The sequence below is a fragment of the Sinocyclocheilus grahami genome, unplaced genomic scaffold, assembly GCF_001515645.1.
Source record: "Sinocyclocheilus grahami isolate Dianchi unplaced genomic scaffold, SAMN03320097.WGS_v1.1 scaffold524.1, whole genome shotgun sequence".
Lineage (NCBI taxonomy): Eukaryota > Metazoa > Chordata > Actinopteri > Cypriniformes > Cyprinidae > Sinocyclocheilus > Sinocyclocheilus grahami.
In genome coordinates, this window is record NW_015505703.1 from 626,362 (window position 1) to 651,782 (window position 25,421).

A 25,421-nucleotide genomic window follows, 5' to 3' on the forward strand; every position below is an offset into this window, starting at 1 on the left:
CGAACTCATTCGGGAGTGGTGACTTTCCACGTATTCCCAACTTCTGAGCCTGCTCGCCTGAAGTTATGGTTGATTGCTCTTCGGGCTGGAAATCAACACATCCATTTAACATAAACTACGCCAGAGCACGTACACACCTCACGCACCGGATGCCGTGCACATGCCCAAAGACAGTTGGACGTAGTGGAGTAGTGGAGGTAAAAAAATTATATAAATACTGTTCGGTTTCTGGCACAAACCAATCGTTTCGTGTCTTAGGATATCAATGTGTCGTCACGAGCCGCAGGGTTTCATTTGGATTTGTCTGTGCATGTTTTTTTTACTCTCATAGATTTTTTTACAATTGCCATGCATTATACGACTGATGGACAGCAACAGTTGGAGTTAAAAATCATCATATGTGTTCTACTGAAGAAACAAAGTCACCTACATCTTGGATGCCCTGGGGGTAAGCAGATAAACATCAAATTTTCATTTTTGGGTGAACTATCCCTTTAAGTGCAATAAGTTGCAGAAAACAACTCTTTGTCTGACACACACCTGAAGCGTGCACACAAACCGTCTCTCGGATAGCGTGTGATTGCTTCAGTTTTCTTCTGCGCCTTATTACACTCGAACGGTCAAATACACAGAGTTATGTCAAAATGCCTGTCTTGACAAGTATTCATGTAAACACAGTCGGTTATGTCTTAAGTGGGGCTACACAATTAATCGAAAATCGAATCAAAATCACAATTAAATTGTCTGGTTTAGTGCGATTATGAAATAGGGAAGGCTGTTATGCGCAGCTTGTCAGTGAAGTACAGCTCTGTGATCATTAGTAAATAATGCTCCATCTGAAAGCACTGTGAGTTTGAATCGCTTATAACGTGCATTTGAAAAAGCAACAAGCGCCAAACATAAGAAGCATTTATGAACATCTTGTCCAACAAAAGACAACATTTAATATAATGTTTTTACTCCAAACTCACTTTATAATGTCAGTCGAGTGTTTGAAATAAAATCCATCCGTGAGACGATGTGGCTTCTTCGTGATATGTGTCGATTAGCACTGCATTATAAATATACTTTATTATGATAATTATAATAGTAAGAACTCATAAACCATATATTGTCGTAGTCGTGTGTTTATTAGTCATGTTGAATCAATGAAAGGAAAGCAGTTCAAATTTCTGTTTATTCAGCAACAGAGACAGGGACTTCCTGGAATGATGTGCATTTTCTTTCTTTCTTCTGTGCCCTCTGGCCTTCAGATGGAGCATATTTTTTATATTTTTAAATATGATTTAAATTGATTTCACACACTTAAAGTAATAGGCCTATCATATCGTATATCGAATATCGCATTATTAGACAAACAAAAGAAACTGTAATTGAGAAAAATGCATCTGTTTGGGCTATGTAGATTTAATTATCATTATTATTTTATCTTAGAGTGTAGCGGATACTCTGGCATACATTCAAAGTAACTTGCTCGAACAACGATACAGGTAAAGTTCTTCCACTAAAATTTTAGGAAAAATTTATTAATTTCCATTTGAAATGCTTTCTATTTTAGAATACATTCAGGTGTTATTGCATGACTTTTGTAGGCTAAAGTATACGTTTATGTTGATCTCATCTCCATTGGCTTGTATCTGCAAAACATTTTCTCAGGAAGGGCTATACATTTTTGCAAGTCGGATATAGGATGAATACAAAATATTCTGTTTTGCAGATATAACAAGACCCCTTTTTTAGGAGAGGAAAATCATTTCAGAACAAATTTAGTAAGCCTTCCACTGTGCAATGGTTAACTGGCTTTCATTGCTGTTTTAGTTGTCCCAGTGAGGATTATGGCATTCAGTGTGTACAAGCAACATGTAAACTTCTAGAGAAGATCTGCAAAAGAATTCATTACTACAGTCATGCACAAAATTTCACTGATATTCCTGTTGCTTGCATGAACCTAGTGGCCTCCGTGTCAGGATTTGCCCAGGTATTCCATTCTGCAATTTTTGTTTTAAATAGCTCATTAAAGCCAGTAGAATTGACTCCATATGTCTAAATATTTGTTCAACCTTAAGGCGAGACAACAAGCTGACACTTTTCCTGAGAAGACTCTTGTGTTACTCAATGAGGCCAAGAAATCTGTGAGGACATGGATCAGACAAACTTTCAAAGGCAGACTTTTAGACAGTAGCTATATGTCGGCTGTCAGCTTCACAAAAGAGATTGAGGTAAACAGAACAAGTACAGTTGAGGTCATAAGTTTATATATGCAGTACTAAATAAAATATTTTGCCTTAAAATATGAACACCAATCATACTGCTATTTTGTCTTGTGCACTGTATGTAAACATTCACTTTTGTGTGAAATAGCTTATTCAGGATGGTGATTTTTAAAAAAAAAGCTTTATTATGATAATTATAATAGTAAGAACTCATAAACCATATATTGTCGTAGTCGTGTGTTTATTAGTCATGTTGAATCAATGAAAGGAAAGCAGTTCAAATTTCTGTTTATTCAGCAACAGAGACAGGGACTTCCTGGAATGATGTGCATTTTCTTTCTTTCTTCTGTGCCCTCTGGCCTTCAGATGGAGCATATTTTTTATATTTTTAAATATGATTTAAATTGATTTCACACACTTAAAGTAATAGGCCTATCATATCGTATATCGAATATCGCATTATTAAATAATGTATCGCATATCGCATTTTTCTTCAATATCGCACAGTCCTAATCTGCGGTTAGATGAGATCTTGTCACGTTATATGTCTGTGTCACTAGTTTAACATTATTTTGATAACTTGTTAGAAAATGAGGTCTCTCACCTCAGAAAAACAAACTTTCCTATCCTGTCAGCCGTGATACTGCGCTCGTAGCGAACACTCTTCAATTGCAAGCGCAAATCTGGTGGCAGACTGTATATCACTTCATAACAAAGCGTGAAAGAAACGACGAGCATGCAATGGCGTAATTATGTTGTCAATTGGAAAGTTACCAACAAGAATCAATACATTTTATTTACAATGCCTTGCGAAAGTATTCATACCCCATTCATTTTTTCACATTTTGTTATGTTGCTGCCTTATGTTAAACTGCTTTAAATTACAGTTTTTTTCCACATCAATCTGCACTCCATGCACCATACTGACAAAGCAAAAGCAGAATTGTCACAACTTCGTAAATTTATTAAAAATAAAAAAACTGAAATAAGTACATTGCATACGTATTCATACCCTTAACTAAATATTTCACTGAAGCACCTTTACAGTCTCAAGTCTTTTTAGTTTAATACGACAAACTTTGATCATCATCATTTGGCAATTATCTGCCATTCTTCTCCTCACCTCTTCACCTCTCAAGCTCTGTCAGGTTGGATGGGAGCAAATGCACATTTTCAAGTTTCTCCACAATTATTTGATTGAGTTCAAGCTCATGCTCTGGCTGGGCCACTCAAGGACATTCACAGAGTTGTCTATAAGCCACTCTTGCTGTGCGCTTAGGTTCATTGTCCTGTTGGAAGGTGATCCTTCTGCCCAGTCTGAGGTTCTGAATGCTCTGGACTGGGTTTTCATTAAGGCTAACTCAATATTTTGGTGCTTTGAACTTATCTTCTACTCTGACGAGTCCCTCGGTCCCTGCCACTGAAAAACAGCCCCACAGCATGATAACATCTACATGCAATATGAATGCTCCTGAGCTAAATTTCAACTGTCCCAGATAAGGGTATGAATACTTATGCAATGGAATCATTTAAGTTTTTTATTTTTCATAAATTTGCAAAGATGTTAAAAACCAGTTTATTGCTTTACCATTATGGTGTATGGAGTGTAGATTGATGTGGTTGTTTCGTCTGTAGGGAAAAAGAGCCACAGTGGCTTTGGTTGCAGCAGCTTCCATTTTTATTATTGATACTTTGTACCATTTTCCCAGGAAGTGACTTATTCACTTGAACATATGGAATGGAAACAATGCTTTATTCGCAATGATATTATTATTTTATGTTATATTTAGGTTATGTAATATTATTTTGTTTTATGCGATATTCCAATTTTTCACACAAGTTAAATTCACAACTTTAGATGGAAACAAAGCTACCGTACAAACTCCCAGTACACTTCAAACGCACTTAAGACAGAATGTCTTAAGCAAAAGCACATTTATCAACTTCAATAAATGTGACTAGACATTTAACCTGGACTACTGAAAACTTTGATATTTCAAAGTGTTTCTTTGTACTGTATATTTGTAATTATGGGACTCTCTTTGTTTTTGTTTTTTACTCTCTTTAGGAAGATCATCTCGATCAAATTGAGGTTTATTGCTCAAAGATTGGGAAACTTAATGGCTGCCAGCCTTATTTGGTGGATAGTGTAGAGAAGTGTGCTCTCCAGGCTGTTACCACAATATGCCAGGTAAAGGTCTTTCACTTCATTCTCACTGACATCATGAGTCATGCAGCTTTATATAAATATTCATTATAAAATTTAATAAAATGGTATTTGAACCGAAGTCTAGTCCAGGTTGAGGATTATTTTCCTTTTTGTACCTACAGAATTTAGTGAATGCATGCTGGCTTGAAATATTTAAAGAAATAGTTCGTTAAAAATTAAAATAATGTTATAATTTACTCACCCTCGTGTCATTCTAAGCTCACTTCTGTGGTGTGCAACAGGAGAAATTTTGGATAATGTTTGTATTATTTGTATGTGTGTGTGTGTGTGTGTGTGTGTGTGTGTGCGGTTGTACAACTATCTTTGTGAGAACCAGTTTGAGTTTAACCATCAGAGTGAAGACCAAGAGTCTAAAGTGAGGACATTTTGGCCAGTCGTCACTTTTTGGCCCCCATTTAAAGGGCTGTTTGAGGGTTAAGACTTGGTTTTAGGGTCAAGGTCAGGGTTGATGTAATGGGGGGAAGGTTAGGATGATTCCAAGGGCCCTGATTAGAGATGGGCGTGTGTGTGTGTTGAGGTTTGAAATGTTTTGATGACATAATTTTTTGGAGTGAACTAATCCTTGAAGTTATAGCACAGGGACTGAAAGTAATGAGTTTACCATTCATTGGGTGATGAGCAGTGTTTCTGCAATACATTAATCAATGGTCTTCATGGTTTTTGTATTAATTTTTCCAAGTTAAATGACTGAAAACAGTTGTTATAGTGTCTTGTGTGTGTGTGTGGGATTGAATATGGGAAGACACTTACTGTACAGATCTTTTGAACAGACTAAATCTGAGGGAAAACTTTTTGAGAGATTCAATAAATTGCGGATTAACTGGAAATTTGGAAAGCTTGTATCTACCATCATCCTAAAGTCCTGGCCAAAAGATGACACGGGAACCTATCTGCAGGAAGAAGAAGTTGTTCTCAAACATCTTCTGGGCTGGACTGCAGCTAAGAATATCTTTCAGCTTCATGGTAATTATATGGGTTTCCTCTGCATGGCATTGCTGTGTTGTGAGTTTACAGCCTTTTTTTATACAGAAGAAAGAGTCTCATATATATATATTTTTTGCTCTGCAGGTGCTGATGAAAAACTGATCGATCAGCTTACTAACGAGGCTAAAGAGAAATTTGCCATGGCAACCTCATTATTCGCAAACATTTTAAATCAAGTCATAACAGGAAAAATAACGATAAAGCTACTCAATCACATACTGCAAAAGAGGAGTGCTTTCTTTGAGCTGCTTAATTTAGGTAAAAATATCTCACACATGAGGTTTGCCCCATTTACCATACTATAATATGAGGAGTCATTACTCTACTGTTTTTACAGACTGTTTTTGTGAAAATGAACAATACAAGGACACCATTGCCACGAGGAGACTTCTTCAGTCTAGACAAGAGGAGGTGAAGGCTATTGGTCATGAGAGAGCATTGGTAAATGCTCTCATAACAATGTGCCGCAATCTGCAAGAGCATGTGATGGGTAGAGTATATGCTACAGTATCTACTTAACACCTGACAATAATAACTCACTTTTATACCGAGATTTTAATACTAAATTTGTTCTGTTTTACAGTTGATTTTGAAGGGTTGGAAGAAAAGCAGAAAATTTACATTGATGAGATGTACCTGGACGAGTTTATGGAAGTTCATTCATTAAATCAGATCCCCTCTGAAATGTCGGGAGTAGTCACCTACTTTGACCTTGAAGATGATGTTCGATCAATGGCAGAGGTTCTAAACAGCTATAAAGACAGCTACATTTTCAAAACGTGTTGGGTGAAACAGACAACTTTGTTTGTAGAGAATGCTAAAGATGATGGAATTATTCCTTCAGAGGAGGAATTGGTTATCACACTCGAAGATCTTTATAGTGAAATATTTGAACCATGTTATGATGCCTACAAAAACATATACACAAGGCTTAAAGATGGTAGCATAACGTTTGAAGAAGTTGATGTAACATTCAAAGCCTACCAGGGAAAATATGATGAACTGGAAGTAGAAGTTGCAATTATATGCAAACTGAATCGCAATGATGACCAACGCTGGGTCCAGACACGAATCCAACAGATCGAGCAGTACCATGAGCTCCATCTGGCAGTAGAGGCAGCTCAGGTGGTCATGATGGTCAAACAAACACTCGGACTACAAGGAGACTTTCAAGTTTTGGAGAAGTTGCTTGTTACTGTAAGTCATCTAATTTTTGACATTATGTTTCCTACTGTCAGATAAATGCATTTCAATAAAAAAATAAATAAGACGTGGTAAACCCATGAGGCTTTCTACCCTTCAGACACACTTGGATTTTAAACAGGAGCGTCTTGACAGCATAGACAATGAGTTGATGCAGGCAAAAACTGTGCTTGTGGACATCACAGAGTCCCGTAGACTGTGCCTTAAAGAGCTTGGCCTCAGAAAGAATTTTGTTATTTGGGTTAAAGAGGCTCTTGAAGGTAAATAATAGGTGTTTGTTCTGGTTATTGAATGTGATTTCTTTCATTCTTATGCTGTTTTATAAAAAAAATGTATTCCTTTTTACACCTTCAGACATAAATGAGTTGAAAGTCTTTGTGGATTTGGCTTCCATCTCTGCCGGAGAGAATGATTTGGATGTGGATCGTGTGGCCTGTTTTCATGATGCAGTTCGGGGCTACTCCTCAATGCTCTATGATTTGAAGCCAGATGCTGGCTTCAAGCACTTTAAAGAAATGCTGAAGAAACTATGGAAGGCACTTAACAATGATCCCAACCTCCCAAAGAAATTGGTAAGAGTATGAATCAATGAATGAATGAATGAATGAATGAAGAAGAAAATAGGTTCCCTTTCAAGGGAACTTCGAACTGTGTCCTCTAGGGGTCGCTATGGGGGATGCCTCATCGTAACCCGTGTCTGAAGCATATATTCAAAAAACACCAACAACACGTTGGCCGGCGACAACCCATGACGTCACTACCAGTGCGACTATAGTATAAATAGGCACCGGGAGAACACATCATCATCTTCTTCGTCTTCACTGACCATTTTGTTTGAAGCGTGCATTTCCGTGGTAAGAGCGACCTTTATTCCTTCATTGTGGTGAGCACTAGCAAGGCGTTTAGAGGATGTGTGCATCCGTATCGTCGTTATTTGACATCTGATGACACACACGATTTTGGGCGAGGAGCACGCACGCGATGTCCTGGAGGGGGCAATCTGCGTTCACTGCGAGCGTTTTCCAATGAAAAAGCTCTGCTCTCGTTTGTCTCTCTTTTCGAGGAAAGAAGGGCAGCCATCGGCTCCCCGCCGTTCAGGGCCCGCCGCAGCTGGGGCAGTTATTGACACACACGATTTTGGGCGAGGAGCACGCACGCGATGTCCTGGAGGGGGCAATCTGCGTTCACTGCGAGCGTTTTCCAATGAAAAAGCTCTGCTCTCGTTTGTCTCTCTTTTCGAGGAAAGAAGGGCAGCCATCGGCTCCCCGCGGTTCAGGACCCGCCGCTGCTGAGGCAGTTATCTCTCTGCTCATAACCCTCCAGCTCAGGTGAGCCTTCCTTTCTTCCTGATCTCCATACAGAGATCGTGGAGAATGAGCTTGTGGGGATCGCAGGTGGATCTGGCCGATGAGATTAAAGAGGGGCTTTCCCCCTCGCGCTCATTGGCTGTGGACGAGAGTGAGCCGCTGAAGGATGATGTTATTTCATTTAACATCGTCTGATCCAGGGGCCAGTGCTCTGCTGAGTTCGACCCAGGAAGAGCAGGAGATGTCTGAGGAGGGCAAATAAGCTGAGGCTGAGCCTTCCCAATCCTCCTGCCCTGTGTATGATGAGTTTTGGAAGTTATGGATCGTGCCACTGCGAGGCTTGACTTGCCATGGAAGCGGGCCAAGAAAGTGACGTCGAGAGGTCGTCTCGATGAGCACTATCTTGCTGCCCATAACCCTCCAGCTCAGGTGAGCCTTCCTTTCTTCCTGATCTCCATACAGAGATCGAGAAGGAATGGAAGAGGCCATTTTACTCACGCATCCATCGATTCCAGCATACGAGTTATGCCAACATCGAGGAGATACGCGAAAACGGCTATGAGAAGATGCCCCCGAAGAAGAGACGCTGGCTAGCTTTCTCTCTATGGTGAGACATTCTCTCACGCATCCATCGATTCCAGCATACGAGTTATGCCAACATCGAGGAGATACGCGAAAACGGCTATGAGAAGATGCCCCCGAAGAAGAGACGCTGGCTAGCTTTCTCTCTATGGTGAGACATTCTCTCTTAAGACTCCCTCCTGACCATCTAAGTCCCTTCAGGATACATCTCGCTTGAATGGCAGGGCATACGCAGCAGCAGGTCAGGCTGTCGCTTCGTTGCACATGATGGCGGTGCTCCACGAAGGTCCAGGTCTGAGCCCGAACAACACAGGGGTCCTGGCCCACCTCGGTCTGAGGATCAGAGACGGGCACAGAAGGCTAGTGTCACGGCTCACGCTCCTCCCCCATCTGTGGGTAGGGGTAGGAGGAATCACGGGTCAAAGGGAGGTAGGCAAGACCTAAGGGATGTGATCCAGACAAGGCGTCAGCACTTTTGTCCGGATCAGAGTGATACTTGAGTATCTACTCATTTCCTTCGGGGGTCTTACATTTGCCCTTATCTCTTCCCCTTCCTAATTCCCCTATAACCACCATCTCTCCACCTGACCGAGGTTAGGTAGGAACTTCCTGCATTACAGTCTCCTATGCTGGACCTATGATATTTGGTTGGTTACTGATGGTCTGAACTAGAGGCTTCCTCGGGTCGCTTCTTGAACGGGGCTTCTGCGCGGGAACCATGGTGGGTGAGTACGATCCATTTCTAATATATATATATATATATATATATATATATATATATAATGCGCTGGTGGTTGTGTGTATAATCCATCTGCGAGCCTTCTTTGCAGTGTTTTCCGGGACCTGTGTGTTTCTGTCCTTTTCTAGGGTAGGTCCTCGGTGAGCACCCCCCTCTGCTGGATTCAGAAACTGGGTGCTCGACTTGCAGTGTTTTCCTCACTCGTCGATGTTGTATCCAGCTGGTATGATAGCCCTGGTTTCGGCTTCATGCTTCCTGGATCATGCGGCCAGGTCACAGGCTTCTGCGGGAGCCTTCTTGATCATCAGGCCCCCGGCACGGCACTGCAAAATCTCCTCGATGTCCGGTTTGGGCTTATGCTTTCAGGCTGCCCTGTCTCGTACGCCATATCTAGGTCGCCCTGAGGGGCTTCCTGGTCACCAAGATATCCCCTCTTGCTGAGGCATCGAGCGGAAAGTATAGGTGGCATTTGCGAGAACCTTCTTGTGTAATGCTGTGCTCCCCTCACCTTAGAGGGTTGTATTTGAGTTTGCCTCTCCCGTTTGGTTCAACACTTCTAGGTATCTGTGAACAGATGCTTGGGAAGCTCTTTAATCCATGCTATGGTAAGTGCACACGCTAAGCTTTGTGCACTTTCTGAAATCCACATGGTGGTAAGTGTGCATGCTAGACTCTGCGCACTTTCTGAAATCCTGTATGGTAAGGGTTACACGTTATTAACCTCGTTCCCTTTCTCTGAGTTGGCTTAGACCCCGGTACCTTGGGCTCTGTTGACATACTTTTGAAGCATCACTCCCCTCACCATTGAGGGTTATTGTCAAGTGTGCACACTGAGCACTTTGCGCACTTTCTAAAAATCCACATAGTGGTAAGTGTGCATGCTAGACTCTGCGCACTTTCTGAAATCCTGTATGGTAAGGGTTACACGTTATTAACCTCGTTCCCTTTCTCTGAGTTGGCTTAGACCCCGGTACCTTGGGCTCTGTTGACATACTTTTGAAGCATCACTCCCCTCACCATTGAGGGTTATTGTGAGCATGGTGCTGTCTTTCGAGCGTTTGAATTCTCTCCCTTGCTGAGGAGTTGGATTCCTCGCTCTGTGGGCTGTTCTCGTGGTAGTGTTTAGCAGTGCTCCCCTTTATCAAAGGGTTGCCTATGAGCACGCTACTCCTTTTCTGAATTCGGAGTTCTCCTCTCACGTGAGAGTTGAGTTCTCTGTTTTTCCAGAGCACCTGGAACCAGCAGCATCAGGCGAACTAGGCCCTTCCTCTGCCTCTCTGAGTTTTTGGCTAGCTTGCAGTACACTTACCCTTCTGATTTATAACGATCATGCTGTAGGTCGAGCCCCCTCTCGTTGAGAGCTGGGTGTTGTGCTCCCTCAGCTAGGTAAATTACTGCTAGCTGTTCCAGCATTGGAACATGCTGTAGGTCGAGCCCCCTCTCGATTGAGAGCTGGGTGTTTGCTCCCTCAGCTAGAGATTTACTACTAGCCACTCATTATACCTTAGATCGAGTTGATGGCTTCTCAAACATAGTGTTTTTGGGATGCACCATTTCCATCTATGGGCTGCTCTTTCAGAGTGCCACGAGGGCCCCTTAGAACAGTATTTTTAAATCCATGTTATGGTAAGTGTGCACGTGAAGTATTTTGTACACTTTCTAAAATCCACACTGTGGTAAGTTCGCATGCTAGTACTACACAGTTCAAAGTAGTGGGCGCAGTTTAAAGTTCCCTTGAAAGGGAACGTCTCTAGGTTTCCTGCCATGCTTCGAACGCAAGCTTCAGATGAAGAAGTGGATGATGTGTTTTCCCGGTGCCTATTTATACTATAGTCACACCGGTAGTGACATCATGGGCTGTCGCCGGCCAACATGTTGTTGGTGTTTTTTGAATGTATGCTGCAGACACGGGTCACAATGAGGCGTCCCCCATAGTGACCCCTAGAGGACACAGTGTCACGTTTCCTACTCAGGGAACCATGGTTACATACGTAACCGGAGACAATTTTCTTGTTCACCAACATTTTCTCTGTTTCAGTGTGACTCTGCAAGACACATAGAATGGTTGAAAACAGTCAAGGAGAGTCATGGGTCAGTGGAGCTGTCATCTCTATCTCTGGCATCGGCTATCAACACAAAAGGCATCTACATTATCAGTGCACAAAATCAAAAGAAGGTTTGTCATTACTGTTTGAGTTTAAATAGATGTAGCACAGATGATGCACACAGACATTTTTAAATACATATGTGTATTTGATAACATGGACTGGATTGTCGATTAAAACCAGTTTGAAGTGGTAGGTTTACTTTGGAAAATGCTAACTGTTTTTTGTTGTTGTTTTTTTTGCTTTTAATGCTTTATTTTAACATAACAAAACAATAGAAGAAACAGAACAATGACTACAGATAAATTCCACAAGTACATTCCAACATAAACCACAACTTTAAAAAGAAATATTAATTTAAAGGTTCATGTTGACCTGCCAAGGTTTTGCAAAAAGGTACCTGAAATCCTGGGACCTATATACTTGGAAAAAATGAGTCCTTGTCTGATAAAACATGTCCATTTTCTCTTTTGACCAGTATGTAATATATTCCAATGAAAGAAAATCAAATATTACTTTATGCTACTCCGACACTGTCACCGGTTTAATCAGAGATCCATTTGAGAACAATACTCTTACGAGCAGCATAAGTAAGGAGATTAAACAACTTCCTGTTCAAAATGCAACACCTAACAACAAATAAAGTGGATTGATGTCACATCCTTTATTAAATATAAGACTTAGTCCCCTACAAATATGTACTCAGTAGGCTTTAATATGTACACATTTCCAAGTGCAGTGAACAAAGTCACCCTATTCTTCTTTGCACTTTAGACAATATGGAGAATAGTTTGGGTTAAACTTATGTCTGCATAATGGAGTAATTTGGAGACGATGTAAAAGTTTGAACTGTAGCTCTTTAGTTCTATTTCAAATTTGATATATTGCCAAAATAATACCAAATTTGTGTCCAAGTCTACATCAATTGACAGACCCAAATCTTGCTTCCAAACAGCTAGGCTTGCCTCATTATTAACTTTTGTTTGTTTTGTTAGAAGAACTGCCTGCAGGAAATTCATATAAAAGTGGGTCCATTAAGCAGTTTAAATCCCCTGTCACTACAGACTGTGTACAAGCAAACTCTGCTAACTGAACAAACACTTTAGACATAAAATCAGGAGGATGGTTCAGAGGCATATGCACATAAGTGAAATAAAATGTCCAAAAAGTAAACCTTTTATCAGAACATTTCTCCCACCCCTGACCTTAACACAAGTTTCCAATATAAAAGGCAATTTTTTTGTAAATACTGTAGGAATGCATACTCCCCTACTATTAAGTAAAAGATGAAAAAGTACCTTGCCAACCCAGTCTCTTTGTAGTTTCACATGCTCTGCATCTTCCATATGAGTCTCTTGAAGCAGAGCTATATCAACTTTATTTTCCTTCAAAAAGGAAATAACTGTCTTTCTCTCGATTGGATTATGCATGCCCCTAGTAACACGCATGAAGATGAAGATAATTCAAAAACAATAATCCGAAGAGGGCAAATACAACTGAAGAACGGGGAATCCAAACACAGCAACACAAAGACCAGACCCGACAATCCCCTTGTCCAAATACTCGCACTTGCGGTCTTTGCACTTGACCACTTTACTAATTATATGACGTATTTCCTGTATTTGGTCCAAGTGTTCAAATGAGCATGAAGACCACAAGTGTGTGTAGATCATTACCTGATGGGACACACTTATAGTGTTTTGAAAATGCAAGAGTTTACAGAGCTTTATTTTAATTTTCAATACTTCGCATTTTAAAACCAACTTCTAAAAGTCTGTTCAGTATTCCCTATAACTGATGACACAGTTTAATTTTGTGGTGCTTCTAATTCAGTTAAAAAAATCAGTCGCAAATGTTGTACAAAATAAGTATTACCACTACTCATTTGCAGCAATAAAACGTGCAAATCTTTTACTACCAATTATAAGTAATATCTAATTATTATGTAATACTTAACATAAATTGGAAAGGTTTTCGTGACCTCTCGCGAGATCTCGCCAAAAAGTCTCACGATTTATTTCCAGAACATGATGCATGATGGGATACACTAAGCCTCAAATACCATTCCGGATTTAGTGTGCGTTAAGGGCACTGCGCTTTGGCGTTTTTAAGACCTGGGACTTCCTGTTGTGCGTATTTGGTGGGTATTTGGACAAGGGTATTGAAACACAAGGAGGACATAACTTAAGTAGTGACGATAACAAGACACACCTGAACATAATCAAATGAAAAACCATGACGACAAACAAGGAGCGGGAAACAGTGCAAGACACAGACAAAGTTCATGGTGATGTGACACCCGTACATGCCACGAGCAAATTTTTTAAGTTGATTGGTCCATTGTTGTAGAAACATTTCATGCTGATGACTCAAATACTTAAGCAGCAAAACCTTAGTGTAAACTTATGTTGTCTTCATTTGAACACAACTATGTACAGAACTACCAATATTCAAACACAAGCATACATACCAAATAAACAACAAAAAATCTACATGAGTAAATCAAAACCAAGATAAAGAGAAAAAAGGGGGTAACCATCAGAGGTATCAGAAGACCCTAAACCTGACTGTGTATGCAGGTGCATTGTTCCTGCTCCGGCATTCAAATAAGTCCAAACAGCCAATCACAACAGTGTCTTTCATTCATAATAATCATTTAGTCACCCTTGAAAAAAAAGATAAATCTCTTGAGTCCAGTGATTCAATTCAATTCAAGTTTATTTGTATAGCGCTTTTCACGATACAAATCGTTGCAAAGCAACTTTACAGCAAATTAAGTTTCTACAATATTTAGTGGTAGCTTATCAGGCGATGTCAGGCTCCCGAAGTCCCTCTTCAGTGTCTCCGTCTGCTGCAGCTTGGTGTCATTAACCCCCGCGTGAAACACAACCGCTCCGGTGCTCTTGTCGCCCTTCAGGATCGCGGGTATCTGCGCAGAAACATAGAGAACACGAGCACCAGGGAAACAGTGAGTGTGCACTTTACCTTCAACTAACGTAGCACGGACGTGCCGGACGATGGAGTCTCCGATGATCACAGCGTCGCGTTCCGTCTCGCGGAGGGGAGCGAAGCGGTTCCGGGTGGAGATCTCGAAAACCGGAGGGGGAGAGGTCGTCGCCCTGGGCCTGGCTCGCGTCTTTCGCTGCGGGTGCACATATGGTCCGTGGTGTCCCGGTGAAGGACATTTGGGAAGATCAAATGTCTTGGGTGCACCGGCCCTGTGAAGAAAAACACACGGAGTAGAGGTGGTGGGAGAGTTAGCAGCGCGCTGTATACTTACCTCGGACTTGTGACCGTCAGCCTGGGAAAGCCTTGGCGGCTCTCCGCTCTCTCAGCTGGGTCTGCCTCTCCACCAGGTCGCGGATCTGCTTCTCCACAGCCTCCAGCTCCGAATGCAGCTCAAACGTGTCCTCACCTGCACTCAAAGGTAGACAGTCATTTCGCCATTAAAGCAAGTAACAGTGAGTAAAACAATGGTAATGTGTGTGAATAGAGTATTAGCAATGTAAGCGAGATTAGCGGCAACCACGCTGGCGATGCTAACGGGCTATATGCTAATAGCGGACTCGGAAATCAAAATAGAACTAGTGATAAGGCGCTCTGATTGTTTTTGTTGTAGAATACGATGGGGGATATATTCACACATTATAGAAACGAAAATGATGGTGTATATAATTTATTTTAAGATAAAAAATAGACGATAATGAATTATCTTGACGGAGCTCAAACTCAAAAAACACACCACAGTGATCAAACCACCGATGCATCGCTCATGTCAATGGTTGGAACGTACAGAGAGTCAATAAAAGTCATCCCTTTCTCTGGGCTCGCCATTAAAGCAAGTAACAGTGAGTAAAACAATGGTAATGTGTGTGAATAGAGTATTAGCAATGTAAGCGAGATTAGCGGCAACCACGCTGGCGATGCTAACGGGCTATATGCTAATAGCGTCTATATGCTAATGCACATCTGCACTTTGTTGTTTATGATGAGAGAATTCGCGTGAGAGCTGAATTCAGTCAGCGAGCGTGTGAACTGAACAAAAACTCATCTGAACGCCTCTGATTGGCCATTGCATTCATACGCTCAACAGATGCGTGTGTGATTGTTTATAATGCACAACACTGTAAAAACGCATAAAAAATCATGCCGCAACACTGAGCAAATATAAATGTAATGCTGCGGTCAACACTTTTCATTTAATTTGCATTTTATATGCGACAGCCGTAGTGGATTTAGTTTAACTGTACAGCAGCATTTGTGTCTGTGTGTTGCCATAGTTTCTACAACCGGAAACTGAGGATATGCGGATATTACATCATTGATTGGCGACAATGACCAGGGTCATTCTTTAAAATTGGAATTTCTCTGGATTTACAAATCCTGGGAACTTTTGGAAAAACATAAATACACAACTGCATAAAATATATAACACTGTGCATGTAGTTTTTGGATATTTTATTACGGAAATCTTACATATTGTACCTTTAAGATATTTTGTGAATATGGCCACAGGTTTCCGGTTCCAAACTACTTCAGGCAATTGACAAGATAGACTATCATCTGGTGGAGACCTGGTCATCTTGATCAAGATCTTTGCTAGGAAAAAAAATCAGTTGGAAAGTGGTTGTGCTGATATTTTAAAAATGGGAGCTGATTTGTTGCAAGACCAAAATGGTCATCCAGCTCATTCAGGTCCCCACCAGTTGATAATCCAGCAATTACAAACCTAATTAACCAGCTTGAACTAACTACAAAACCAGTTAATAGGTTCCAAATCACAGCTTCCACTTAAGCTGGTTTTAGCTAGATAGTTATACCGTTTCCTTGAGGAGCAGTGACATTCTGCAATAGCTCAATGCTTATTTTTAGTTATCTTTATCATTATTAAATGGCACAATTGATGCAAATATTACTTAAGAAATATCAAACCTTCAATATTGCTTTTTTCAGTTGTGCTTAGAAGATATTCTGAAGCTACATATTATGGAAGAGCATGATGAGGGCTGTGAGAGGCGTATCTATTCTCTGGAAGACCTCAGAGATCTTCAGAATAAATTGATGCTAATGTCTGGCAAAGGAGATCAGGGGCAGTGTGAAGTCGATCAGTTTTCAGAGGTGACTTTTTACTTTTTAGATGTTTTATTTTGTTATGTTTTACCATGGCTGTTGTAATTATTCCCAAATTAACTTCTTTCATTTTTCCAGGTCTTTGCCAGTGTACAGAGGTTGGGCTCTGTATTCATTGATTTGTTTGTCGCTGGAAATCCATTGTTCAGACACTGGGAGGCAAACATCAACTGTAATAGTAAAGAAGCATGCATCATTATGGACTTCAATTTAGGGAATGTTGTCAATGTCATCATGGTGGAAGGTGATGTCACAGAACAGTTACCGGAAGTCTGTAAGAAAATGGAGAGCTGCCTATGCTTCTGGAAAGATTTTATGGACAAACAGAGATCTCAGCATTATTTCCTAAACTATTACACTGCAGAACAGATAGTCTACCTGTGCCATCAGCTCGCCCAGAGCAATGTGGCTACAATGGAAGATCAAGTTCTTATGATGCTCTCCTTTATCAAACCTAATTGTACCACTTCAGGTTTGAGACAGGCTTGGCACAGGCTTCAGTATGAAGTAATTAAGAAGGGTCCTGAGCAAAATTATGACTTAGACTTTCAAACTTTCATGGAAGTATCCAGTATGATGGAGAATGTGAGTATTGAGAAGCCATGCCTATTGTTTGATGACTTGACAAGCCAGTTGGGGGATGCTATTGGGTCAAAAAAGCTAGATGTGATTTGGAATGCTTACATGCGGAACATGAACAATTTTCTGCCAGACTCCCTTGATGTCAGAAATCTTGGATATCTACTTAAAATTTTGGCCAACAGCCCCAGCGAACACAAGAGTGATTCCTCACAGGATGAGAGAACACAGTACATTCAAAGAGAACTTCCAAATGGAATGGCTACTGGAAGACCAAATCTAATCATCTGCCCTCCTGAAGAAATTCTGATAGCTTGCATTTCAATTTATATGAGCAGCAAGAATGAGCCTCTACCAACCTATGATGAAGTACTCCTCTGTAGTGCTTCCACTCCATATGAAGAAGTGGAACTTTTCCTCAGGCGCTGTCTCTTTGCTGGCTACAGGGGAAAGAAGATATACACAATGCTCTATGTGGACCAACTTACCTATGAAGTCAGCTACAAAGTAGAGCAATTTTTTCAGCATCAAAATGCACGGAGCAGAAAAGATTACAGGCTTGTGTTGGTCTGCAGCTCTAACAGAGAAAATGCATACCTTCCTTCAGCTTTTAGTCAATTTAGATTGCACTTAATTCCCCAAGAACCAATAGTCAGTATTCAGCGATACCTTGTTAGGCATTTTACAGTACCAGCTGATATATCCAGTGCTGCTGCTGTGTTCAAAGACAGACAGTGTGTGGGAATCGTATCTTCAGAAAGATCAGGAGTTGGTGAGTATATATATTCAAATAATGGAGTTAAAAATTGGCTAGTTTTCATAATTTGTGTTGGCTAAATAATGTACCCTTTCAAGAAACAAAGAAAAACAAGATTTTGTTTTTTGTTTTTATGAATATATTTATTTTTGCAAATAGTGTAAGATGCTAAATTACATCTGTGTGGTGCATTTTAGGAAAATCACTATACATTAAACGAATGTATGAGAAATTGAAGAAGATCACAAAGAAGCCTTCACAGCTGAAGTGCATCAGATTAATTGAGCCAAGAGTTGATGAAAATGTCATCCTTCAGTCCTTGCTCAACAGCCCCAAGAAAAAGCTTTCAGTCTATCATTTAGATGTCACCACCATGGTAGCTACCTGATTTAGATTTTTTATTTTTATTTTTTGAAATGGAAAGAAATGTTGATGCTGTTTTTCATTATTGTTTATTTACTTACAGGTAAAGAAAGGACTTCATGAATTTCTGTTCAGGCTGCTGATCCTTGGATACCTTATGGACTCAGAAGGAAACATGTGGAAAAGCAGTAATAAGCACTTGTATGTCATCGAGATACTAAGACCTAGGACATCCCAAAATGATCGAAGAGCTGTAAGTAAACTCATTAAATCACTTAGGAATTGTTGTCATTAATTAGACAAATCCCTCATAAATTAATTTGTCTCTTCATGTTAGGGTGCAAAAGTTCCATCTGCCTTCTTGGATGTGTTTCCAAGTGTCTACTGCCGTCCACCCAAAGAGGTCCTTGAGTTAGAAATGAGAATGCAGGAAGATCCATCATTAGAACAGGGTGATGATCCTCTAATGGATGACCAAGAGTTCCAGAGTGAGGCCTACCAACGGCCTTATCAGTACCTGCATCGTTTCTACAATGGTGTCAATTTGGATGCTTTCGTGTACCAAGGAATTGAGGGAACTCATGTTGAATGCCTGCAGATGTTGTTTGTGTACTGTGGCATTGTAGACCCCTCTTGGGCAGAGTTGCGGAATTTCGCTTGGTTCCTGAACTTACAGCTTTGGGATTGTGAAAGATCGGTCTTCTGTGATTTTTCATTCATAGGGGACACTCTGTTGGGATTCAAAAATGTTGTTGTTGATTTCATGATTGTCATGGCAAAGGATTTCGCCACTCCTTCACTTAGCATCTCTGACCAGAGTCCTGGGAGACTGCACAATGACCTTTCTTCTGCCAACGAAGAGGATCTGGCTCCCTTTAGGATAAGAAAACGATGGGAGTCAGAACCACATCCATATATTTTCTTCAATGATGACCATGAGTCCATGACATTCATTGGCTTTCATCTTCAGCCAAATGCACAGAATGGGATTGATGCGATTGATCCATCAACAAACAGAGTGATCAAGCAGAACATCATGACCAGAGAGCTCTATGAGGGCCTCAAACTACAGAGAGTTCCTTTTAATATTGATTTTGACCAGCTCCCAAGATGGGAGAAAATTGAGAGACTTTCCAGGGTGTTGGGAATACAGTGGCCTCTTGACCCAGATGAAACATATGAGCTCACCACAGATAACATGTTGAAAATGTTGGCAATTCACATGCGCTTCCGCTGTGGGATTCCTGTAATAATCATGGGTGAGACAGGATGTGGGAAAACCAGGCTAATCAAATTCCTTTGTGAGATGCACAGAAGTGGAGTTTACACTGACAACATGAAACTAGTCAAGGTTCATGGAGGGACAAGCTCAGACATGATTTACACCAAAGTGAGAGAAGCAGAGGCCATGGCATTAAGAAACAAGCTGGATTATGGGTTTGACACTGTGTTGTTTTTTGATGAAGCAAACACAACGGAGGCCATTAACAGCATTAAGGAAATCCTTTGCGACAACACTGCTGAGGGGCAGGATTTGACAGGTGACACTGGCTTGCAAATCATTGCCGCTTGCAACCCATACAGGAAACACACAGATGTAATGATCAAGAGATTGGAGTCAGCTGGTTTGGGATACAGAGTTCGTGCTGAGGAAACAGATCAAAAACTTGGATCCATTCCACTTCGCCAGCTAGTGTACAGAGTGCAGGCCTTACCACCTAGTATGATTCCACTAGTTTGGGACTTTGGACAGCTCAATGACCATACTGAAAAAATGTACATCAAGCAAATAGTCGAAAGGGTAGCTGAAACCCATTCCATTGATTCAGACTACATCACAACCATTACAAATGTTCTGTCAGCCTCACAGAAGTATATGCGAACAAGACAGGATGAATGTAGTTTTGTGAGTCTGAGGGATGTAGAGCGCTGCATGCAAGTTTTTGGCTGGTTCTACAAAAATCACCCAATATTACTCTCAGAGCTTGACCAGTTTGAGAGTAATCAGAGGGCAGAGAAAAACGATCAACATCAGAGGGATACTGATGAAAGAAACCCAATTCTTTGGTCATTAATTATGTCTGTTGGTGTATGTTACCATGCTTGCTTGGAGGAAAAAGAGAAATACAGAAAAAAAATGTGCAGGTACCTTCCAGAGACCTACACCCCAATGAAAGTGATGCAAGAAATCTCAGTTATTCAGGATCTTTTTCTGAGTGGTGTTCCACTGGGTGAAAACATTGCCCGAAACAATGCCTTGAAGGAAAATGTCTTCATGATGGTGATTTGCATTGAATTACGAATACCTCTCTTTTTGGTTGGAAAACCTGGAAGCTCCAAGTCCTTGTCTAAAACTCTGGTTGCAGATGGCATGCAAGGCCAAGCAGCCCATTCTGATCTGTTTAGAAAACTAAAGCAGATTCATCTTGTTTCCTTCCAGTGCAGTCCTCATTCAACACCAGATGGTATCATCAATACATTCAAGCAATGTGCCCGTTTTCAGGAAGGCAAGAATCTATCAGAGTATGTCTCAGTGGTAGTTCTAGATGAGATAGGCTTGGCTGAGGATTCCCAGAAAATGCCTCTGAAAACTTTACATCCTTTGCTGGAAGAGGGATGCATAGATGATCAGCCGGTACCACACAAGAAGGTGGGATTCATCGGTATCTCGAACTGGGCTTTGGACCCAGCCAAAATGAATAGAGGGATATTTGTTTCACGTGGTGATCCTGATGAAAAGGAGTTGATTGAGAGTGCAAAAGGAATATGTTCCTCGGATGCCATGATCCTTGAAAGGGTGAGAGATTACTTTCAGCCATTCGCCTGTGCTTACCTGAACATCTGTAAGAAACAGGGAAAAGGGTTTTTTGGCCTGCGAGACTATTACAGCTTGATAAAGATGATGTTTGCCGTTGCCAAAGCGAATGATCAGAAACCTAGTGCAGAGCAGATTGTGAAGGCTGTGCTGAGGAACTTCAGTGGCAAAGATAATGTTGATGCGGTCACAGTTTTCACCAACAGACTAAATATCAAACCCAAGCTTGAGACTATCAGTGCCATTGAGCTTGTAAGAGAGAACATCACAGCCATTGGACAAGATGAGGAATGCAGATACCTTCTGGTTCTTACCAAAAACTATGCAGCCCTTCAAATTCTTCAGCAAACATTTTTTTCAGACCAGTACCAACCAGAGATTATCTTTGGTTCAAGCTTTCCGAAAGATCAGGAGTATACTCAGATATGCCGCAACATTAACCGTGTCAAGATCTGTATGGAAACTGGTCAAACCGTTGTGCTTTTGAACTTGCAGAACTTGTATGAAAGCTTGTATGATGCCCTCAACCAGTATTACGTTAGCCTGGGAGGTCAGAAATATGTGGATTTGGGTCTTGGAACCCACAGAGTCAAATGCAGAGTGCACAGAGATTTCAGGCTCATTGTCATTGAAGAGAAGGACATTGTGTACAAGCAGTTTCCCATTCCATTGATCAACAGATTGGAGAAACATTATCTTGACCTCAATACTGTACTAAAGAGTGAGCAAAATGACCTTGTTGAGAAGCTTGAACAGTGGGTTCAATGCTTCATTTCTGTTAGAGGCAAGCATTCAATTGCTCCCCAAGCACGCCATTACCTTCCAGCTGATGCTTTCATTGGCTACCACTCGGACACTTGTGCATCTGTTGTACTGCAAGTTACAGAGCAACTCAAAGGGCAGGAGCTCTCAGATCCTAGAAAAGTGATCTTAGATGAGGCTAAATTGATCCTTTTAAACTGTGCAACACCAGATGCTGTGGTTCGGCTGGACTGCACTTCGCTCTCCAATGTAGAAAGTGAGCACTTGTCAAGGGTATACTTTGAAGATCAGAAGCACAGTTCCCTTGCTGACTTCATCCTTTCTCACACACAGCAAGCAGGGCCTAGCCATGCCTTTTTCACAGAGGTAAAGCTATAGTATTTTAAATACTTTGATTATTACTCTAGAAGAGTGGTTTTCATTCGGGGGCTAGAGCCGACTAAGGGCCCATTCTTCCAATAGATGGTTTAAAACAAGCTTTAAAATAAGGTAAAACAGCTAAAAATCAAGATGCAAATTGGCACCATATTCCTTATTCTTATATAAAAAAGTCAGTTACAGTTTTAAAAAGTCATTGAAATTTCTTGAATGATTTTTTTCTAATTAAGTCACAATGTAACTGTAATATATATATCATATTTATTCATATTTATCATATTTATTAAAAAAAATCATACATATTGATTTTACATATTTATAATTATTTTACTTAGTTATTTTAATATATTGCCACTTCAAGTTTATTTAAATAAAGACGTTGAAGCCAAGCAGCTTTTTCATTACAGCAGAAGCACTAGAAATATCTTAGTCTACATTGGGGGGCCTTTAAATACTGTCTTGGATAATGGGGGACCTTTGAGACAAAACGTTTTAGAACCACTGCTCTAGAGCAATTCATAACAGTTAAATCTTAGCAAGAAACAACTTGTGCACTACGCTTGCAATCTTTTTTCTAATCCTTTAGGTGACTACATTCTCAAGGCTTCTGACCTCTGCAGAAACTGAACAGCTACAGAACGTAGTTCAAAACATAGAGCTCCTCTCACTTCAGCAATTTGACACGGAACACTCATTCCTCAAGAAAATCAAGTATTGTGCTCACAAAATCATTACATCTTGTCACATCACAACAAAAAAAGCACATTTGTTCTAAATTAAATTAATTGAAACCTTTTTCTCTGTATTCAGGAACTATTTGGAAAACACTACTGGGGACAAGATACTTATCATCCAAACCGATTTTGATGAAGGCTCCCAAAGGTTAAATGTCATTGCTTCTGCAAAGTGAGTTAAATGTGTTTTGTGGCATATTTTGCTTGTTCAGTAAATGCAAAGCAGTGTAATTTGAACTTAAAATATATTTCCAGGTATTCTTCTATCAATGAAATCAACAAATTCAGAAAAGAGGACAATCAAAAGGTTTTTGTGTACTTCATCACTAAACTACCCAGAATGGACGGTGGAACTTCCTACATTGGGTTTAATGGCGGTAAGACGAGTTTGATTTCATCAGTGACCGGCACTGTTTGTTTTAGCGAAAATCTCATCTCTAAAGTTTCTTTAATAAGGGCCATGGAAATCAGTCCACATTGATGACCTCAGAAGATCAAAAGATATTGTCTCTGATATAAAAGCCTTGCAATGTCTGACCATTAGCCAGTTGTTTAAAGAGGAAGCAGATGAGCCTGAAGGTGATGTCATTTTATTTTTTAAATATTGAGATATTTTTAAAAGGATGATCCACATTCTCAAAAAATTCAAATCATTTTTAATTGCTTGCAGCTATGGAGGTTGAGGAGATGTACATGGAAGAAGAAGAAAAGATGGAGCTAGAAGACAATACTGTGAGCCACAAACCTCAACAACAGCACTATATTTTCAGTATTTTTGTGATACTATTGCCACCCTGTTCAGTTCAGTACATGTCTAGGAAGACTCAGTAAGGGAAGATGTTTTTGTGTTTCTTGTGCTCTTCAGGGCTGGAAGTATGTTTTGGACACCACAGCACTAGTGCGAAGCTGTGTTCAGAGTGCAGTTGGCATGCTAAGAGATCAGACAGAGGCAAGCACCCGTAGCACCAAGAGAGTAGAGATTCTGCTAATGCTCTTGGCTGACAACCAGACTCTACACGGTGAGAGATCGCTGTTTCTATTGTTATTCTTTATAGCTTTCATTAACTGTCTTATAATGGATCACTGATATTTAGGTATTTATGTTACCAGCTGAATTTCTAAAAACTTTAAAGAAGCGACTTCATTTTCTGTTGATGACTCATGAAGAAAACACAATCTCTGCCAAGAGCTGGGTCTCAAAGGAAGCACTAAATACTGATGCGTTGCAAGAAGGTGGGACTTTTAGGTAAGTGTCAAGTCAAGTCAACCTTTATTTATATAGCGCTTTTAACAATAGAGATTGTGTCAAAGCAGCTTTACAGTATCAAAATAGGAAAATAGTGTGTCAATGCAAAAGGACAATAGTAAATGCTCAATTTTCAGTTAAAGGCAGTTCATCATTGAATTCAGTGATATCATCGTCCAGCTCAGTTCAGTTTAAATAGTATCTTTGCAATCAAGTCGACAATATCGCTGGAAATTAGGTGTCCCCAACTAAGCAAGCCAGAGGCGACAGCAGCAAGGAACCAAAACTCCATTGGTGACAGAATGGGGGGAAAAAACCTTGAGAGAAACCAGGCTCAGTCGGGGGGCCAGTTCTCCTCCAGACAAACCAGCTGGTTGATCCATGCTGCAGCAAAGTTTGATTGTGCAGAGGGCTCATCTGGTTCCGTGGTCTTATCCCGAAAGCTGTCTAGGAGACAAGGTCTTCACTGGGGATCTGTCTCTGGGGCTCATCTAGTTGTCCTGATCTCTGCTGAAATTCAGGGCTGTAGAGGTCATCTCAAGGTGCTGATCCACCATCTGGGCTTGATACGGACTGGATCTGGTGGCTATGCTGACCTTGGAATTAGACAAGAAACAGACTAATATTAGCACAGATGCCATTCTTCTTACAATGTAACAAGTACATTGTGTGTTATTGGAAGTGTTCCCGGTTCCGGTTGTCCTATTTAATGCAGCCTAAAAATCCTTTAACGGATTTGTATATTAGAAATGTGTTAGTGTGTTATGTGTAAGCCAGGTTAAAGAGATGGGTCTTTAACCCTTTAGGCACCAGGGTTTTTTGGAAAATCAAGATTTCAAAAGCTTGTGGCTTGAAAGGGTTTAAAGATAGAGATCTACTGTAAATTAGAAAAATGTTGGGCATGACCAAAAGTTTATGTGGGGTGTAAATATACTCATCTAATTTGCATATTATGACGTCATCAGGAGCGGCCGTCTTGAATTTCATAATATTCAGGAAATAGTAGATATTGAATTGATGTTTAAACTTATTCGCATTTTTTTTTTTTGTCTTTTTATCCTCATTCCAAATGATCAGAAAAGAGGAAACCAACAATAAAATAGGAGAAAGTACTAAATTATTACTATATTACAATACTATATAGTAGTAAAACACATGTGAACAGTAGCCTACTTTTTGATCAGTTCATCAGTAATATTCAGGAAAAAATATATATGGAGTGGATGTTTGAACTTAGTTGCAAGTTTGTTTGTTTTTTGTCTTTTTATCCTCATTCCAAATGATCAGGAAAAGA

The 25,421-nt window shown here is 40.4% G+C and overlaps 1 protein-coding gene across 1 annotated transcript in view; it reads left to right on the plus strand.

Moving 5' to 3' along the window:
- LOC107555077 (E3 ubiquitin-protein ligase rnf213-alpha-like) overlaps positions 1 to 25,421 on the plus strand; it is a 127,183-nt gene that overhangs the window by 64,320 nt on the left and 37,442 nt on the right. Inside the window, exons 15-37 of the mRNA XM_016237774.1 lie at positions 1,435 to 1,490; positions 1,819 to 1,978; positions 2,067 to 2,219; positions 4,282 to 4,404; positions 5,214 to 5,406; positions 5,512 to 5,685; positions 5,765 to 5,917; positions 6,011 to 6,624; positions 6,731 to 6,890; positions 6,985 to 7,202; positions 11,297 to 11,434; positions 16,317 to 16,481; positions 16,572 to 17,844; positions 18,027 to 18,205; positions 18,296 to 18,445; positions 18,530 to 22,135; positions 22,734 to 22,858; positions 22,958 to 23,053; positions 23,137 to 23,258; positions 23,338 to 23,460; positions 23,552 to 23,613; positions 23,747 to 23,900; positions 23,992 to 24,127. Coding sequence (XP_016093260.1) covers positions 1,435 to 1,490; positions 1,819 to 1,978; positions 2,067 to 2,219; positions 4,282 to 4,404; positions 5,214 to 5,406; positions 5,512 to 5,685; positions 5,765 to 5,917; positions 6,011 to 6,624; positions 6,731 to 6,890; positions 6,985 to 7,202; positions 11,297 to 11,434; positions 16,317 to 16,481; positions 16,572 to 17,844; positions 18,027 to 18,205; positions 18,296 to 18,445; positions 18,530 to 22,135; positions 22,734 to 22,858; positions 22,958 to 23,053; positions 23,137 to 23,258; positions 23,338 to 23,460; positions 23,552 to 23,613; positions 23,747 to 23,900; positions 23,992 to 24,127 — 8,333 coding nt within the window. The remainder of the gene's footprint in view (positions 1 to 1,434; positions 1,491 to 1,818; positions 1,979 to 2,066; positions 2,220 to 4,281; positions 4,405 to 5,213; positions 5,407 to 5,511; positions 5,686 to 5,764; positions 5,918 to 6,010; positions 6,625 to 6,730; positions 6,891 to 6,984; positions 7,203 to 11,296; positions 11,435 to 16,316; positions 16,482 to 16,571; positions 17,845 to 18,026; positions 18,206 to 18,295; positions 18,446 to 18,529; positions 22,136 to 22,733; positions 22,859 to 22,957; positions 23,054 to 23,136; positions 23,259 to 23,337; positions 23,461 to 23,551; positions 23,614 to 23,746; positions 23,901 to 23,991; positions 24,128 to 25,421) is intronic.